The sequence below is a fragment of the Arachis ipaensis genome, chromosome B9, assembly GCF_059453495.1.
Source record: "Arachis ipaensis isolate K30076 ecotype BB chromosome B9, ASM5945349v1, whole genome shotgun sequence".
Classification (NCBI taxonomy): Eukaryota; Viridiplantae; Streptophyta; class Magnoliopsida; order Fabales; family Fabaceae; genus Arachis; species Arachis ipaensis.
In genome coordinates, this window is record NC_142444.1 from 150,397,670 (window position 1) to 150,416,913 (window position 19,244).

Below are 19,244 nucleotides of genomic sequence, written 5' to 3' on the forward strand. Positions count from 1 at the left end.
ATAAAAGCTTCGCGTTGTTTTATATACAAGTACACGCAATAATTACTATAATTAATAATTCTGTCTATATGCATTGTTATTAATCGAAAATGTCGATGTATGTCTTCGTACTACTAAATATTTTAGAAAATTAAACTATTCATCATAATATAATCAAGATAAATGTAAAGTCTTAAGTAGGTAAGAGTGAAAAACAAAATATGTCATATAAAAATGTGAATATTTTTTTAGTGATATTTATTTTTCCGAATCAAATATATTTTATAAGACTCTTTTTGTACTCTTTTTGTACTTTTTCTGCTAGGGTTTAGATATGAGTGACGGAGTGAGCGGGGGTTCACGAAGAGGGTGACACATAGTGAGGTAACCGGTAATGCCGGCAGTAGAACTAAGGGGGAGAGCATCGGGGGTTTGTATCTGGTGAGAAGGAGGAGGGAACTAGAGTTTCTAAAGAAAAACATGGCTTTCAAAAGGTTTCTTTCCGCGACATGGTGACTGGACAGAAATCTCCGTCTCCTATACTTTGGAATGAGGCTTTAGATGGAGAAAGGCTAGCCAAGGTGATCAAAGGGAACCACGGGGATTCGCATCCTCCTCTTCTCAGAAGAGGGCTGGCGGCGTTATCTGTACCATATAAGGAAGCGATCGTCGTCAAAGTCTTGGGCAAGCATATGAGTTACACGGCGATGGTGCATAAGTTGGGTATGGTGTGGAGATTGAAGGGTGGGTTTCAAGTTCTGGACATAGGAAATGGTTATTTTCTGGTGAAGTTTGATGCTTTCGAAGATCGAGAGAGGGTATTACTTGGTGGTCCTTAGATGATATCTGGGTTCTATCTTGCTGTAAAGCCATGGTCACCTGAGTTCTATTCAGAGGAGGAGGTTTTTGGATCCACCATGGTATGGGTACGCTTTTACGGCTTAGGGATTCGTTACTACCATGAGAAGGCTATGTTGAGGATTGCCGCTGCGATGGGAAAGCCAGTGAAAGTCGATGTAGCAACTAAGATGGCAGCAAGAGGGAAGTATGCGAGGACTTGTGTGGAGATTGATTTAGGCGTTCCCATTACTCGCAGTGTTGAGGTGGATGGGAGGGTTTTGGATGTTGAATATGAAAGCCTTGAGTTGGTCTGCAATATGTGTGGTTGTTATGGGCATGTTGGTGTGGACTGTAAATTGATTAGTTCAATTTCGGCGAACATTGATGAAACAAGGGTGAATGAAGACAAGGAACAAGATCATGAGAAGATGGATCAGGTGCCATTTTCTTCTAATATTGAGAAGCCTTTTGTTTTCGGTAGTGCTACAATTGGGATAGAGAAGAATAAGGATAAGGAAGTGCATGTAATAGAAGGGGCACATGCAGGGGATACAACGTGGACCAAGGTGGAAAGAAAGGCAAAGGGCAAGAAGGTCTTTTTGGGTAGGCATGACTAGGATAAGTCCAAAAAAGTTTATGTGGATAAATCTTCTAATTATGTTGCTAAAGGAGAACCTGCTATGAAAGGCATCAATGGGGTTGAATCATCTTTACACTTAAGTAAGGGCAATCAAGTGCTAAAACAAGCGAGGAACTTTAAATTAGCTTCGTCAGGTTTTACCTCTGCTCAAGGTGTGACGGGTGGCAAGCAAGGACCTGGTTCAGAATGGGCAGGGGCTTATTCGCAAGGCGCGGAGACTTCTAAAATGCCATTCAGAAGCAATTTAAAGAGATTAAGGCCTAATTCTCTTCAGAATTCCCCGGTTGAGAATGGGCACAGTGTGGTTACAGTGGAGACCCCACTCACTACCCTCAAATAATCTGAGGTGTGGGTTTCACTCCAAGTAATATTAATATGGATTGTGCAAACATTATAGCTTGGAATGTGAGAGGAGCTAGAAATAAGCTGGCTTGGGTGCATCTAAAACAATTGGTAAAGAATTTTTATCCGTACATTTTTATCATTTTAGAGACTCATTGTGCTTTCCAAAAGGTGGCTGTCTTTTGGAACAGATTAGGTTATACTCCTATTCATATTGAAGAAGCTCAGGGGCATAGTGGATGTATTTGGGTGCTCTCGATCTGCATGGCTCGGAGTATCTTGCAATGTCGTGGCAGCGAGTTCACAAGTGGTGTGTGTTGAGTTTTCGAATAACAGTTTCTCTTGGGTCTGTGCATCAATTTATGCAAGTCCCGTTCCTAGCATAAGGGAAGAAGTTTGGAGGGTTTTGACAGATTTTTCCAGAAATTATTCAGGTCCTTTATTAGCTATTGGGGATTTTAATGAGATCCTTCTTTCATCTGAGGTTAAAGGTGGGAACTTTGTCTCTCAAAGGGCAGAGCGGTTTGGAGCTCTCCTAGATGAGTGTGGTTTGATTGATTTGGGAGCTCATGGATCCTTGTACACTTGGTTCAGACATATGCAGGGTAATCGGTTCATCTCGAAGAGGCTGGATAAGGTTGTGGCTACTGATGCTTGGTGTTTTTGTTTTTCGGAAAGCTATGTGGAGAATTTGGCGAGGATGCATTCTGACCACTGTCCCATTATGGTGCGATGTCAAGGTAATGATAGAAGAGTCGGGGTAAAACCTTTTCGTTTTCAAGTAGCTTGGTCTTATCACCCAAGTTTTTTGTCGGTGGTCAGGGGTGCTTGGGACAAGGGACCCAATCCTATTCGTTGCCTTTCTCAGGTCAGAGATGATGCTTTGGCCTTTAACCGATATGTCTTTGGAAATATTTTTAAAAGAAAGAGGAAATTGGAGAGGCGTGTGACCAGTATCCAACAGAGTGGAGAGAGTTAATGCTTTATCCCTTATACAGGAAGAAAGGGAGTTACAGGTTGAATATAGTAATCTGCTTATGCAAGAGGAGTTGTTTTGGTATCAAAAATCCCGAGAGCACTGGGTCAGATTTGGAGATAGGAATACTAAGTTCTTTCATATGCAAACCATTATGCGGAGGAAGCGTAACAAGGTTTAGGGGTTGTTTTTGGAGGATGGAAGATGGAGTACTGATCCGCAAGAACTAGAAGAATGTGCAATTGGATTTTATAGAGATCTTTTTTGTAATGTGGAACAGGTAGAACTTGATGTGATGGGGGATCAGGAATTACCTTCTTTATCTCGTGAAGCTATTGAAAGTCTCACAAGAAATGTTTCTAAAGAAGAGGTTAGGAAGGTGGTTATGGGCATGAACTCTTTTAAGGCCCCAGGTGCCGATGGTTTTCAGGCTTTTTTCTTCAAAGAATATTGGGAAGTAGTTGGTACAGAGGTATGGGAACTTGTTAAGAAGGCTTTCGTTGGGTTTGATCTAGATAGTGCTCTGTTTGACACTTTGGTGGTGCTAATTCCTAAAGTTGATAACCCGTCTCGTATGAAAGAGTTTTGTCCTATCAGCCTCTGTAATGTCATCTACAAGATTATAACTAAGGTGGTTGTGGAGAGGTTACGACCTTTTTTACAAGATATCATTGGCCCTCTACAGGGAGGATTTATTCCTGGAAGGGGTGCCCCAAACAATATCATTGTAGCCCAGGAAGTTCTCCATTTTATGAAGAAAACCAAATCAAAGAAAGGTGTTCTTGCTTTTAAAATTGACTTAGAAAAGGCTTATGACAGGGTGAGCTGGGAGTTTTTGGAGCAATCTCTCCTAATGTTTGACTTTTCGGGTACTATTGTTTCTCTTATTATGAAATGTGTAAAGTCTTCCTCCCTTTCTCTAATGTGGAATGGTAACCGGTTGGATGGTTTTCAGCCAAAGAGGGGTTTGAGGCAAGGAGACCCGATGTCTCCTTATTTATTTGTTATTTGTATGGAGAGGTTGAGTTGCCTCATTGCTAGGCAAGTGGAGGTTGGTAGATAGAAACCAGTGACTGTGTTTAGGGGAGGTCCTGTAATCTCCCATCTCCTTTTTGCAGACGATCTTATCTTTTTTTGCAAAGCGAAGAAATCTCAAGTGCTTCATATTTTGGACACTATGGCCACCTTTTGCAGAGCATCTGGTATGAAGGTGAATTTTGACAAATCTCGTGCTATCTGTTCTATGAATGTTTCTAGACAACGCAAGGATCTCTTCACTGGTATTTCTTCTATCCGATTTGCTAATTCTCTGGGAAAATACCTTGGTGTCCCCCTCAAGCATGGCAGAGTTACTAAAGCTGATTTTAATGATGTGGTTGATAAGCTTACTAATAGGCTAGCATCTTGGAAAGGTCACTTCCTTAATAAAGCTGGTCGGATTTGCCTTGCTAAATCAGTTTTATCTTCTATACCTATTTATAGGATGCAAGTAAGCCTTTTTCCATCAGGTGTGTGCTCTAACATTGATAAGTTTACTAGAAGTTTTATTTGGTGTGGTAGTCATAATCACCGTGGTCTTCATTTAGCATCTTGGAGAGTTTTGACGACTCCGAAAAAGTTTGGAGGTCTTGCTTTGCGGGAGTCACGGTTGGTCAATTTTTCTTTATTAGGAAAGCTAGTTTGGCAAATTTTGATGAATCAAGAGAAACTGTGGGTCAAGATTATGCTTTAGAAATACCTCCAGAATAGAAACCTATTTGAAATTAAAGCAATGGTTCTTCATCGTATATATGGAAGTCTATTGTGCACTCAGCTTCCGTATTAAAGGAAGGGTTTGTTTGGGAAGTGGGAGCTCTTTCTAAGAATTTCTGGTTTGACTCTTGGTTGCACTCTGGGCCAGTAAGAGCGAGGGTTGAATTTCTTGATATCTGTGAGGCTGCTTTGACCATTGAAGATGTTTACCGTGATGGAGTTTGGCATTTGGAGAGGATTTACTCTTTTATTCCTAGGGACTTAAGGGAAGACATTCTTAGTTTAGTATATATTTCGGCTTCTGGTCGTGATTTGGGTTGGAGCTGGGAGCACACTCTTTACTCTGCTAAACAAGGATATTTATGGTTAATTCAGAATAAGTTGAATTGGGATAGGAATATCAATTGGCTTTGGCTTTGGAAGGCGCGGGTCCCTGAAAAGTTGAGGCTCCTAGTGTGGCTTTGCCTTCATGATGCTGTACCAACTCAATATCTACGTTTTTGGCGATATCTCTCCTCCTCATCCTTATGTACACGTTGCAATCAACTTCCGGAGACAATTTTTCATTGTTTTCGGGATTGTGAAGTGGTGCGATCAGTTTGGGTTTCTCTAGGTTTTTCTGATGTGTGTTTCTTTGGCTCTCACGAGGTGCATGATTGGTTCAAGCATGGCCTCCTCAATGAAGGTTGTTCAAAATTTGCAGCTATAATATGGTCAATTTGGCAAGACAGAAATATGGATAATTTTCAGGGAGTTTTTAGATCTGCTGGGTCAATTGCACACAAGGCTCGCAGGTGCATGATGGATTTTGAATATACAACTCAGAATCGAGTGTGTTGCATCCAGGGATTAAAACCTCTGTCTTGGTCCCTGCCAGAACCTGGTGCTTGGAAGTTAAATTGTGATGGGAGTGTGAACTTGGGGGATAATTGTGCTGGTTTTGGGTGGGTAATTCGCAATAGCTCCAGTCAATGGGTAATGGGATGCTCAGGAAATTCATTTGGATCTAGTGTCATCAAGATGGAGTTGTGGAGTATATGGAAAGGTTTGGCTTGGGCTTTGGAGGCGGGTCTTAAGCTTGTTGTCTGTGAGACAGATTGCGCAGTAACTTTTGAGCTAGTGACTGGTTGGCAAGTTCTACTCTGACATCTTGAAAAAGAAGTGATACAACTGATCTTTGACTTGAAGTTAAGAAAGGATTGGGATATTCGTTTTGAGCTTATCCCGAGAGAAGCTAATATCGTAGCAGATCGGTTGGTATAGATGGGATCTAGAGGTAGCGGAACTGATGATGTTTACCTTTGGCACCAGCTATCAGAAGTGGTTTGTCCTCTCTTACTATTAAGAACATGATTTTTTTTTCTTTTTTTTTTCTACTCTTTTATTTTTTCTCTTGGTTATTCACCAAAAAATATATTTTATAAGAATATAGATATCTTCACAGTTGAGTTGGATAGGCCGTCAAATATATTAGTTCTTTACTTATATAAATAAAATATATTTATGTCCTTATAAAGTTTTTTTCCTTTTTTTTAAAAAAAATATATCTAGCTTGCCTAATAAAATTCATACAGAATTATATAAATGGCATGGGCTTCGTGCAATATAATATAAAGGAGCAAATCATAAGAAGCATGCATTCAATAAAGATTGATAATTGTACACCAAAAATAAATAAATAAAAAAAGATTGATAATTAAATGAACAATATTTGTATTTGTGGTTTAAATAAACGTAACCTCCCTAATCCATACTGGTCGGGACTCGGGAACGTGGAAAAGGGAGGGAGACAGAATATCACAAATTTATTTTGCCAAATAATTTATTATTATTATTTTTATTTTCCTAATTAAACAAATATATTGTAGGAAACCGGTATCATCACTCAGCTTCAATGCTGCATCATAGTGTTTTCCTTTTCCATTCCATACCATTTTTCATCATCTGCCAACACTATAATTGTTCCAAGTTCCAAACTGTTACCTGTTTTGATTATTATAGGTACGATTATTTTGTTAGTCTTTTTAATTTTATTAAATTTATAATTAAAATTTTATATATTTTATAATTAAATTTTAGCGTATTTTTAATTTTATAATTAAATTTTTATTATATAAAAAATATTAAAATTAATAAAATATATTTTTAAAAAAATATTTAATTAAAGATCTAATTAAATTTTTTATTATAAATATTTTTAATTTATAAAAAATATTTTATTAATTTTAATATTTTTTATATTGACAAAATTTAATTATAAAATTAAAAATAATATAAAAATTTAATTAAAAAATATAAATTTAATTATAAATTTAATAAAATTACGAAAACTAACAGAATAATTAAACTATTATTATATTATATTAGTACTAATATTATGAAGAACAAGGTGACCCACAATAATCATCATTAACCTACCCCAGTTCGTGCACCTTAGTTAGAAGATTATAATTCTAATGTCTTATACATGTGCATAAATTGTTTTACATACACTAGAATTATTACGTTATAATGATTAAATTTAAATTACAACACCCGGTTTAAATTTATTCATAATTATAATTTCTCTCTCTCTTTTTTTTTTAGTTTTAGAAACTACTATTAATATTATTATCATAAAATAAAAATGATCATATTTAACTTAAAATAATTATTTTAATTTGAAACTTCTTTATTTGCTCTACAGAAAGAGGATATAATTTCATATTCCAATAACAAGCACATGATGATTTTCTTTTTCCACTATCATCATAATATACATTGAAGCTGCTGGAACTATAGCTTCCCACACCGACAGTTTTTTTTTTTTTTTTTTGAATAAAAATTAATTAGGCGAATAGTGTTTTTCCTTTTGCATTGCTTGGTGTAAAAGTCACCACCATAAGTAACAAGGATGAGGACCTTTCTTCTTTTTTTTTTTTTTTTTTCAAACTTTTTCAGATGCTGCCCCAGAAAATGTGAATCTCTTTGCAATTCAATAGCATGCGTGCTCTGATAACACCATCCAATCAATCATACATTAAATTAAAATTCTGAGCATATATATATAGAGAGAGAGAGAGAGAGAGAGAGAGGCTTACATTAATTAGCTTAGTATAATTAATCTCTACATTGAAAAATTTCAGCCTATTTTATACATATATAGTTTTAAAAATTAGACGGAACTAATCAATTTAATAAAAAAATTGGTCATTTAATCGATTTAATTTAAATTAAAAATCCGATTATATCGATTAAACTTATTTGATTTTTTTTTAAAATCATTTTATATATATATATATATATATATATATATATATATATATATAAACAATTTATGAAAATATGTTTTTAAGAAAAAACATTTTTCTTAAAAAAATATTCAATGTCGAAACATTTTCTTTTAACAAATGATATAATTATTTGTATAACGATATATATATATATATTTATCACTTAGTCAAATATAAACCTCTCACAGCTGTACTATTTTATTACTATATCCCTCTTATTAGCTTGATGAATAATTTATATAGTTACCTTGCATTTTTTCTCTTTTTCTAATTAATCAAAGAAAAGGTTGATTCATTATTAAATGTTGTAGATTTGATTATGAAGCTTAATTGTACTCGTGGATTAGACGAAAAATTATGGAAATGGATGTAAAGTGACATAAATAGTTACAGAAAATTTTAAAAGAAAAGGTGAAGATATAAATGGCACCAAAACAAAAGTGACATAAATGGAAGTCTTATTGAGCAACCAGTGCGAAGTTTCAAGCCATGTGGCTGGCAAAGAATTTATATGGCAATAAGAATAATAATAATTTTGAACTCTAATTCATGTAATCCATTATATGTGTTATTTTATTTGCTATCTTAATTATATTATTAGTGGTCCTTCTCCTGCTTTCACTACTCATGATACTTCAACATCCTATTCTGACCTAATGCTCATGTTATATAATTAAATCTTTGTATTCTTTAATTTGTGACACTAACAATATCAAGGAACAAAATGCTTATATATAATTTTGAAAGAGCCTAGCAGCGAAAACGATACAAATGTCCAACATAAAAACAATATGGAAGCACTCACAACACAATATGGTAGCAACTATAACAAGCAAATATAGCAAGTAAAGCAATAACAAAAACATACCGAGATTTTAACGTGGAAAACCCTCTTAATGTGAGAGGTAAAAACCACGGGTCATCCAAACTAATGAAATAGCTCCACTATAATCAAATGAGGTATAAGAGAGTCTCAAACAAAGCACAAAAACGTGCATATAACTAGGCAAAACATCAAAACACCAAAGCTTACAAATTAGAAGCAAGAAGATGAAAATATACCCAAAAAAACAGAGCTTCTGTCGAAGCCAATTTCTCCCTCTGCAAACCTCTAATTTAAATCTTCACCGTTCTAAATGAAGAAAAAGATGTGAAGAATCTACAGTCCAAATTTCACGTCGATCCAACGGTGAAAAAATGAGAAAATGCCGTTCCAAGATTGCTGCTCTGTGTAAAAATGGGAAACCTAATTTCTTTCTTGAGAAGCCAATTTATCTCACCGAAAATCACCAATCAAAATCTCCACCGACCAGAATGAAGAACAAGATGATAGAAACACGCAGTTTAAATTTCAAACCGATCCAACGGTGAACAACTGAGAAAATGCCATTTGAAATTTACTATTTTGGGCAAAAACGGGAATTCTGTTTTTCCCCTTCTCTTTCTCTCTTTGGTGGCTACTCTCTTTCTCTCAAATGACCTCCAAAATTTGAATAGGGTTGTGGAACAATGGGTGCAAAGAGACACCCTCAAAATGTTGGGCTTGGGCCTCACAAAGGAGAGAAAAAAAACCCAACAAATCTCCCCCTTCTCGACTAGGTGGAGGCTCTCGCCATTCCAGCGATCAAACAACATGTTTCAAACTTTTCAAACTCATCGTATCAGCACCATTGTCATCAGTGTGAACTTTCTCAAGTTCCAACAACTTGGAATCTAACATATCCCGTATCCAGTGATACCTAACATCAATATGTTTAGATCTTGCATGAAAAATAGAATTCTTGGCAAGATGAATAGCACTTTGGCTATCACACAACAACACATAACGGTCTTGCTTAAAACCAAGTGCTGCAAGAAACTTCTTCATCCACAACAACTCTTTACATACTTCAGTTGCTGCAATAAACTCTACCTCTGTGGTAGAAAGTGCAACATACTTTTGTAGCCTTGACTGCCATGAAATAGCTCTCCCTGCAAACTTGACCAAATAACCTGAAGTAGACTTTCGAGAATCAATATCTCCTGCCATGTCTGCATCAGTAAAGCCAACTAGCAAAGGTTTCTCACCACCAAAAGTCAAACTCAAGTTAGTTGTACCTTTGAGATATCTCATAATCCATTTAACTGCATTCCAATGTTCTTTACCTGGATTAGAGAGAAAACGACTCACAGTACCAACCGCATGAGCAATATCTGGTCTAGCGCACACCATAGCATACATCAAGCTTCCAACAGCTGAGGCATAAGGAATTTCATCCATTGCTTGTTTCTCCTCATCAGTGGTTCGACACTGCTTGGTGCTCAATTTAAAATGAGGAGCAAAAGAACTAGCAACACATTTGGCATCATTCATGCCAAACCTTTGAAGCACCTTCTTTATGTACTTCTCCTATGACAAATAAAGCTTCTTGGAATCCCTATAACGAGTAATAGTCATGCCCAAAATCTGTTTGGCAGGACCCAAGTCTTTCATAGCAAAGAACTTGCTCAACTGTTTCTTCAACTCATTAATCCTCAAAGCATTCTTACCCACAATCAAAATATCATCCACATAAAGTAAAAGAATGATAAAATCATCATCAGAAAATTTTTGCACAAATACACAATGATCTGAAGTTATCTTACGGTAACCATGCTTCCCCATAACAGATTCAAACTTCTTGTACCACTGTCTTGGAGCTTGCTTCAACCCATAAAGACTCTTCTTAAGCTTGCACACAAAATCTTCATTTTCTTTAACAACAAAGCCCTCCGGTTGCTCCATGTAGATATCCTTGTCTAAATCACCATGAAGAAAAGCTGTCTTCACATCCATTTGCTCAATCTCTAAATCAAGAGACGCTGCTAATCCAAGCACAGCACGAATGGATGACATCCTCACAACAGGAGAAAAGATCTCCTCATAATCAACACCTTTTCTCTGGCTAAAACCTCTAACAACCAATCTAGCCTTATACCGAGGCTTAGAATTGTGTTCTTCATTCTTGATTCTGAATACCCATTTGTTCTTCAAAACTCGCATACCTTTCGGTAGCTTCACTAACTCATAGGTATTATTCTCAAACAAGGACTTCATTTCTTCTTGCATAGCTTCAAGCCATTGAGCTTTGCTTTCATCTTCAACAGCCTCTCCAAAGCATTCAGGTTCTCCCCCATCAGTCAACAAAATAAACTCATGTGGAGAATACCTTGACGAAGGCTTTCTCTCTCTTGTAGACCTTCTAAGTGCATTTGCAGGAATTTCTAAAGCTGGTTCTTCATCTTGATCATCATCACCAACTTCATCAAGTATCGGATCAATTATTCCATCTTCACCTGCACTTATATCATGCTCATTATTTTGAGCTTCAACTCTACCATCTTCTACCATAAGCATAGAGGGAGTAATATCCAAGTCAGAAAAATCATCACTAGGCTGAACCATTGGCTTCTCCGCATTATCAACATCCTTCAATGTTTGGTCTTCAACAAAGACAACATCTCTACTCAGAATCACCTTTTTGTTAACAGGATCATAAAACCTGTAACCAAACTCATCCATGCCATAGCCAATAAAAATACATTGCCTAGTCTTTACATCAAGCTTAGATCTCTCATCTTTAGGAATATTAACAAAAGCTTTACATCCAAAGACTCTTAAATGATCATAAGAAATATCTTTACCTGATCATACCTTCTCTGGCACTTCAAATTGCAAGGGAACACATGGTGTCTGGTTCAAGACATGAACAACAGTGCTCAAAGCTTCACCCCAAAAGGATTTTGCCAATCCAGACTGTGACAATAAGCACCTAACTCTTTCAACCAATGTTCTGTTCATCCTTTCAGCCAAGCCATTCAACTGAGGAGTCTTCGGAGGAGTCTTCTGATGTCTTATACCATGCTCTTTACAATAAGCATCAAATAGATCTGAGTACTCACCACCATTGTCAGTACGAATGCATTTCAACTTCTTCCCAGTTTCTCTTTCAACAGAAGCTTGAAATTGCTTGAACACATTCAAAACTTGATCTTTGGTCTTCAAAGTATAAACCCATAATTTCCTAGAATGATCATCAATAAAGGTTACAAAATAGATAGATCCTCCAAGTGTTCTTGTCTTCATCGACCCACATACATCATAATGCACCAAGTCAAGTATCTCTGACTTCTTTGAAGGTGGGTGGCTCTTGAAAGAAACCCTGTTTTATTTCCCAGCAAAGCAATGGTTGCACTTTTGCAAAGCAACCTTACAACCAGATAAAAGATTCCTCTTGGATAACATATTTATGCCCTTCTCACTCATATGACATAATCTCTTATGCCATAAATCAGTTTCATCAACAAACTCAGCAGCATTAACAACATCTTTTACAATCTTTGCTTGAGTTAAATAAAGAGTAGAGTGTCGAGTACCTCTAGCAACAACTATGGAACCCTTGGTGAGCTTCCAACTATTATGAGAGAATGATCTATCCAAGTCTTCATCACACAATTTACCAACAGAAAGTAAGTTCAACCGAATATCTGGAACATGCTTCACACGCTTCAAAGTCAACTTGGTACCGTTGGAGGTTTCTAAGCAAACCTGTCCAACACCGGCACATTTTGCAACACCTTGATGAGCCATTTTCACATCACCAAAATCACCAGGAGTATAGGACGTAAACAAATCCCTCCTAGATGTAACATGAATAGAAGCACCGCTATCAATCACCCAACTAGTGTTATTATCAACAAGGTTAGCAGATTCAAACTCCTCAACAACAAGAAAATCATCATGAGTTACATTAACCTTGTCTTCTTTGCTACCATCATCTTTATTTGTGCTCTTGTCTTTACTTGCCTTGGCTTTCTCCTTCTTTAGCTGCCAACAAAATTTCTTCACATGTCCCTTTTGATCACAATGATGACACTCAATATTCTTATACTTTCCTCAAGACTTGCTTCTGCTTTGATCTCTACCTTTAGGACCTCGACTTTTGCTTCTCCCCCTAAACTCAGAAACAAGAACATCTGAATGTGTAGTCGATGTACCTTGTGACTTTCTTCTCATCTCTTCATTCAAAACACTGCTCTTGGCAAGATCCATAGAGATTACACCATCAGGAGCAAAATTAGATAATGACATTCTGAGAATTTCCCACAAATCTGGTAAGGAGCCAAGAAGTAACAATCCTTGAACCTCTTCATCAAACTTGATACCCATGGAAGATAACTGATTCATAATTCCTTGGAAGTTATTCAAGTGATCTGTCATTGATGTCCCATCTGTATACTTCAAAGCTAACAACTGCTTGATAAAAAATATCTTGTTATTCCCAGTTTTCCGAGCATACAACTGTTCAAGCTTAATCCAAAGATTTCGAGCATGTGTCTCTCCAATAATATGGTTCAACACATTATCGTCAACCCACTGCCTAATATATCCACATACTTGTCTATGCAACAAAGTCTAATCATCAACAGACTTATCATTAGGCTTCTTTGTACCAAAAACTGGTTGATGAAAATTCTTGACATAAAGCAAATCTTCCAGTTTTGACTTTTACAAATCATAATTAGGACCATTAAGAGTGATCATCCTACTAGTATTAGTATTAGCTTCCATTGTTCACAAAATCACAAGCCCAGAAAAATACCAACAAGCTCTAATGCCAGTATGAAAGAGCCTAACAGCGAAAACGACACAAATGTCCAACGCAAGAACAATATGGAAGCACTCACAACACAATATGGCAGCAACTATAACAAGCAAATATAGCAAGTAAAACAATAACAAAAACACACCGAGATTTTAACGTGAAAAACCCCTCAATGTGAGAGGTAAAAACCACGGGTCGTTCAGACTAATGAAATAGCTTCACTATAATCAAATAAGGTATAAGAGAGTCTCAAACAAAGCAAAAAAAAACGTGCATATAACCAGCCAAAACATCAAAGCACCAAAGCTTACAAATTAGAAGCAAGAAGATGAAATATACCCAAAAAAATAGAGCTGATGTCGAAGCCAATTTCTCTCTCTATAGACCTCCAATTAAAATCTTCACCGTTCAGAATAAAGAACAAGATGTGAAGAATCTACAATCTAAATTTTACGTCGATCCAACGGTGAAAGAATGAGAATATGCCGTTCCAAGATTGCTGCTCTGTGTAAAAACGGGAAACCTAATTTCTTTCTTGAGAAGCCAATTTCTCTCACTGCAAATCTTCAATCAACATCTCCACCGACCAGAATGAAGAAAAAAATGATAGAAACACACAGTTTAAATTTCAAGCCGATCCAACGGTGAACAACTGAGAAATTGCCATTTGAAATTTACTACTTTGGGCAAAAACGGAAATTCTGTTTTTCCCCTTCTCTTTCTCTCTTTGGTGGCTAGTCTCTTTCTCTCAAATGACCTCCAAAATCTGAATAGAGTTGTGGAACAATGGGTGCAAAGAGACACCCTCAAAATGTTGGACCTGGGCCTCACAAAGAAGAGAAAAAAACCCAAATTTAACACCAGTAAAATAAGATTTTATATCGAATTAAAGGCTAAATTTAAAAATTTCTTCTTTAATTTCTTTTTTTAAGAAAAAAATTCTTCTAAAATATTAACACATTCGAATTCGATTATATAACTTTTTCAAGTTATCTTTATTTAATTTTATTTGAATTTCATTTTCGAATCACTATAACTATTTTTATGACTATCACAATTATAATTATTGTCGTTATCTAAAAGAAGATGGTAATACATATGGAAGAGGGATATTTAGAATAAAAAATTATAATTTTGATCGAAAAACTAAAATAAAATAAAAATAAAAATAAAATGTTTTAAAATATTAGAAATAAAATTAGTATTTTGTATAAATATTAGTGACTAAATAATATGTTTATTTATTAGTTCACGTAAAAGTTAATTTAATTTGTATATGTAGTGTGTTGCCCTATTTACAAGTAGGGTACAGTGGAGCAAATCATACATCTATGATCTATCTAAAAACACGTAAGACTTTAAGAGCAAATCATACAATTAATATTCTGGAAAAAAAATATGAAAGAATTACAGATCCTATAACAAATAAATTAAATAGAATTGGTCTCAATCAAAAAAATAAATAAATAAATAAAGAAGCAATTGGGAAGCAACCATATACATAGGCATCATTATTTTAATGAAAAATTGAAGATTATAATAGTGATGACCATTGTCTAACGCACAAGTAAGTGATGAAAGTCTTTGCATCAATCCCCAAGCTGTCTCAAAATTATTATTAACTATTGAAAATTGCCTGTGCCAAAATAATTAAATAATGCAAACACCTATTTGTTGTCAGAATTAACAATATTTGTAAGATTGTGGTGTCTCCAGCAGCAGTAATAAAGGCTTCTTGTGTTTTAAGAGAATTAGGAATGCACCACAAAACACAGGCTTTTAATGTCAAGGAATTTTCTGCATTCAATCCTATTTTGTTTCTTTCATATTACGAAGGAGGCTTTAAATTTTCATGTGTCAAACACCCACGTTTTAATGCGTATAATAAATGTAATTTTAAGTTATTTATAACATAGGACATAAAAGTGGTTTTAAGACTTGGTCGTTTCGTATAGGATTAAAGAAACCGATTTCGAAGCTTATGTCCATAAGTTTTTATATTTAGGTTTTCATAATATATGTAAATGATTATAGACAAAAAAAAGTAGTGTCTTAATTCAGCAATTTGTATTGGGGTAGAATAATATCCTAACCCAATAATATTTTCGGTGACCTAATATGCAACTTTTTTTTCAATATTCTTTAACCGGCAGGCTAAATATTAATCAATGCAAATCTGAATTTCTGACGAAGTGTTTACTACTTATGTACGTAAATTCAAATCTCCTAACATTTGTTTAAACAAAGGAAGAAACTAAGCACTCTATTATAGATGCAACATTTCAATTAATTTTTTTTCTGTTTAGATTAGCGAAGGTAGGCCCATCTAGGTAGTGGGCCAAGCAACCTTATGAGCCTTTTATGTAACTGTACTTTCCAGGCCCTAAACACTTCCTAAGAAGCACTCACAAAAATAAGCCCATATATTAGGGAAAAAATCATATTACAAATGGGAGAAAATTCAATTATTATCTACAACTAAATGGGATGGAGGGTGCTGTTGGCGAGGCCCGGGTACTGCTGAGGAGACAAGGTGGTGTAACGGCGGCTCAGATGGGAGAACTCCTCGTCGTCCTCAATACTCGTCGTCCACAACCCGGTGGCGCCAGCAACCATGCAGGGGTCGCCAGCTAGCTGCAGAGAAGAACCTCGATGAGCTGCTTACTCTAGCGGCAAGGGTGGGATACAGAAAGAAATAACAGGTTGGGTCGGGTATAACGGGTCGGTTTAGGAGGGTATGGATCTCTGTTCTGGATTTGAGCTGGTCTGTCGGCCGGTCCCCGTCCAAAAAAAAAAAAAAACCATAAAGCTGCATCTCACGGATCAATTTTATATGATCTCAATAATTTAATTTTGATACATTATAATCTAAAATAATTTTAGACGTGTACCTAATTACTTAACATCATATTAATAAAAATAATTACTTTTTATATTAATTACGTAAATAATCATCTAAAAAAATAAATATAATCATCTAAAAAAATAAATATAATTGTACTATCAGTACATTAAAATTAAACTCTTTATCTCAAACTAATTATTATGAGAGCTGATACACTCAAGTCAAAGAATATTCAAAGAGATAAGGTGAAAACTAGGGGTTGAGTTCATACCTTGGAGGAGCTAAGATCTCTCTATTTACGAAAACTTTTGGAGTTTGTTAGAATCCATTGATTTGAGGAATTGTTGTGATTTGCTTCATCTCAATTTATGGAACATCGTTAAATAACGTATCAATTCAAATCTCGAATTATGGTTGGCCTCCGTTTGGGCTCGATTGTCGTGGAGATGGGTCAGATCTGAGGATCGTTGGGTGTGGCCAGTAGGCAGATCGGGAACAAAAATTAACTAATAAAAATAAAAAAAAAAATTATTTCTTGTTTTTCCTATAAAAATTTCTACAAAAGAGGGTATAATATCATTTTTTTAATTTAAAAAAATCAGGATGACGGTCGGTGGCGCTTTTTTTTTGGATGTGTTTTTTAGAAAGAGCTTAATACTCAAATATGGAGTAGTTGGAAGGCTATTAAACGTTGACTTATTCCCTTGATGGCAAGTGGGAAATGGCTTCCCTCTTTTGTCAACCCACATTATCTTTTTGTTAACATAGAATTTTGGTACCAATCTTCAACCTGTAAATCTATATAAATATCATTAAATGTGAAAGTTTTTAATTTGAAGATGGCAAACAAGTGTAATGCTATTTTGTCCCTCCTCCTCCTTCTTGTTGGAACATCACATGGAGGTGGCATAGCTATATACTGGGGACAAAACGGCAATGAAGGAACCTTATCTGAAGCATGTGGCACTGCCAAATACTCCCACGTTAACATAGCATTCCTCAACAAGTTTGGCAATGGCCAGACCCCAGAAATGAACCTCGCTGGCCACTGCAACCCCTCCATCCTCAATTCATGCACCAAATTCAGTGCTGAAATCAAGGATTGCCAGAGCAAAGGGATCAAGGTTTTGCTCTCCATCGGCGGCGGCATCGGCAACTACTCCTTATCTTCAATTCAGGATGCAAGAAATGTATCAAAGTTCTTGTGGAACACTTTCTTGGGTGGCAAGTCACCTTCACGGCCGTTAGGGGATGCTGTTTTGGATGGCATAGACTTCGACATTGAGCTCGGGTCAACTGCAAATTGGGACCACCTCGCGCGGTTCCTCAAGGCTTATAGCCGAAGGGGAAGGGAGGTGTACCTTGCTGCTGCTCCTCAGTGTCCAATTCCCGATAGGTTTTTAGGGACTGCCATTAACACAGGGCTCTTCGACTTTGTTTGGGTTCAGTTCTATAACAACCCTCCTTGCTCTTATGCCAACGGTAACATAACTAATCTTCTCAATTCTTGGTCACGGTGGACGAATACCGTCCCCGCAACCAACATATTCTTGGGGCTGCCGGCTGCAGCCGGGAGCGGTTACATTCCTCCTGATGTGTTGACTAATCAGATCCTGCCGGAGATCAAGAAGTCGCCGAAGTATGGAGGGGTGATGCTTTGGTCAAGATTCTATGATGTGAAGAATGGGTACAGTGACTCCATCGTTAGCAGCGTGTGAATGTCAAGATTTAAGAGCAGTAGTTGCAATGAAACAATTATTTTTAGGTGAAAACTCATCTAACGATTCTCAGTTATCAACTTGATGTAAAGTCAAGTGCACTTGAAATTTCACCTTATTTTGATGGTTATTTCAATTCAATAATGAGGGGAGAAGAAAGCAATTTCTTTTTCCTTTAATTTGTTGTGCTTTCCAACTTGTGTTGAGCATACTGCAATATTCATGTAGGAACGTGATACAAAAGCAAATAAATGTGATAGAATTGCTGTTTTTCAAAATTAGTTGAATTGCTATCCTTTCTCCATCATATGCTTTTTTATTTAACAAGCTGAATGGCTAAAGGCGGCTGGCGGCACTCAAGAAGGGAGAAAAATTTTAGATTAAAGAAAGATTTATTTAATAGAGAAACAATGCTATTTGGACCACCCTAAGAATTGTCTACCTCCACCAACAAATAATTGATAACTTCGTATAAATATCTTTCTTAGTGTAATAAGTCGGCAACTTTTGAGGACTTCTGCACCATTTTAGCTAAATGTCTTAAAATTTAAAAAAAATATATATATAAAAAAAAAATTTTTGTTAAATTTATTTTGTATTTATTAAATAAAAATATTTAAAATTTTTTGTTAATAATAAATTTATCATGTGTTGTTAAAGCACATGTTACCTAACTTTTTTAAATAATAAAAAGCAGAAAAACAAAATCGAATTAAATAACAAGGCACGGAGTAAAATTTGTTTTTCAACTAAGAAGGATTTAAAATACAATTTCGCTAGTTAACCAATATAGAATTCAGCCAGCTCCTGTTAAAAATAAAAAGTACTCTAATTAATACAATTTTAAAATTACATTCAGTTTTTTTTTTTTTGGTGACTTACATTCAGTTTATTATACTTAAAGAATAAAATAATTTAGTTATATTTTTTCTCAAACATCAATATAATATATTTTTTTATAAAAGACGAATAATAATATTTAATAATATTTTATAACTAAACACTATTTTTAATTCATTTTAAACTTGAGGTTATTAGACTACTAAAACGAACTTATCTTATATCATTTCTAATTTTAAATAAATAATACATATTAGACTTATAACTTCTTACTGAAAGAATAATATATTTTAACAAATATTATTATTTAAATCTCTATTATTTTTTCTCACAAAATAGTGATTATAGATACAATATTTTAATTAATTTTTTTCCTGTTTAGAATAGTAAAGGTAGGCCCGTTTAGGTAGTGGGCC

General features: G+C 35.5%; 2 protein-coding genes across 2 annotated transcripts; both read left to right on the forward strand.

Annotated features, from left to right (window-relative positions):
- Window positions 1-818: 818 nt before the first annotated feature.
- Window positions 819-3,840, forward strand: LOC148546784 (uncharacterized). The gene is made up of 5 exons (XM_088499361.1): window positions 819-1,422; window positions 1,489-1,758; window positions 1,857-1,912; window positions 2,022-2,561; window positions 3,058-3,840. Exons 1-5 carry the CDS (start codon window positions 819-821, stop codon window positions 3,838-3,840), a joined length of 2,253 nt encoding a protein of 750 aa, XP_088355487.1.
- A 13,170-nt stretch (window positions 3,841-17,010) lies between these two features.
- LOC107619631 (hevamine-A) lies at window positions 17,011-18,266 on the forward strand. The gene has a single exon (XM_016321930.3). The coding sequence runs from the start codon at window positions 17,110-17,112 to the stop codon at window positions 17,986-17,988; it is 879 nt and encodes a 292-aa protein (XP_016177416.1). The 5' UTR covers window positions 17,011-17,109; the 3' UTR covers window positions 17,989-18,266.
- Window positions 18,267-19,244: the final 978 nt, after the last annotated feature.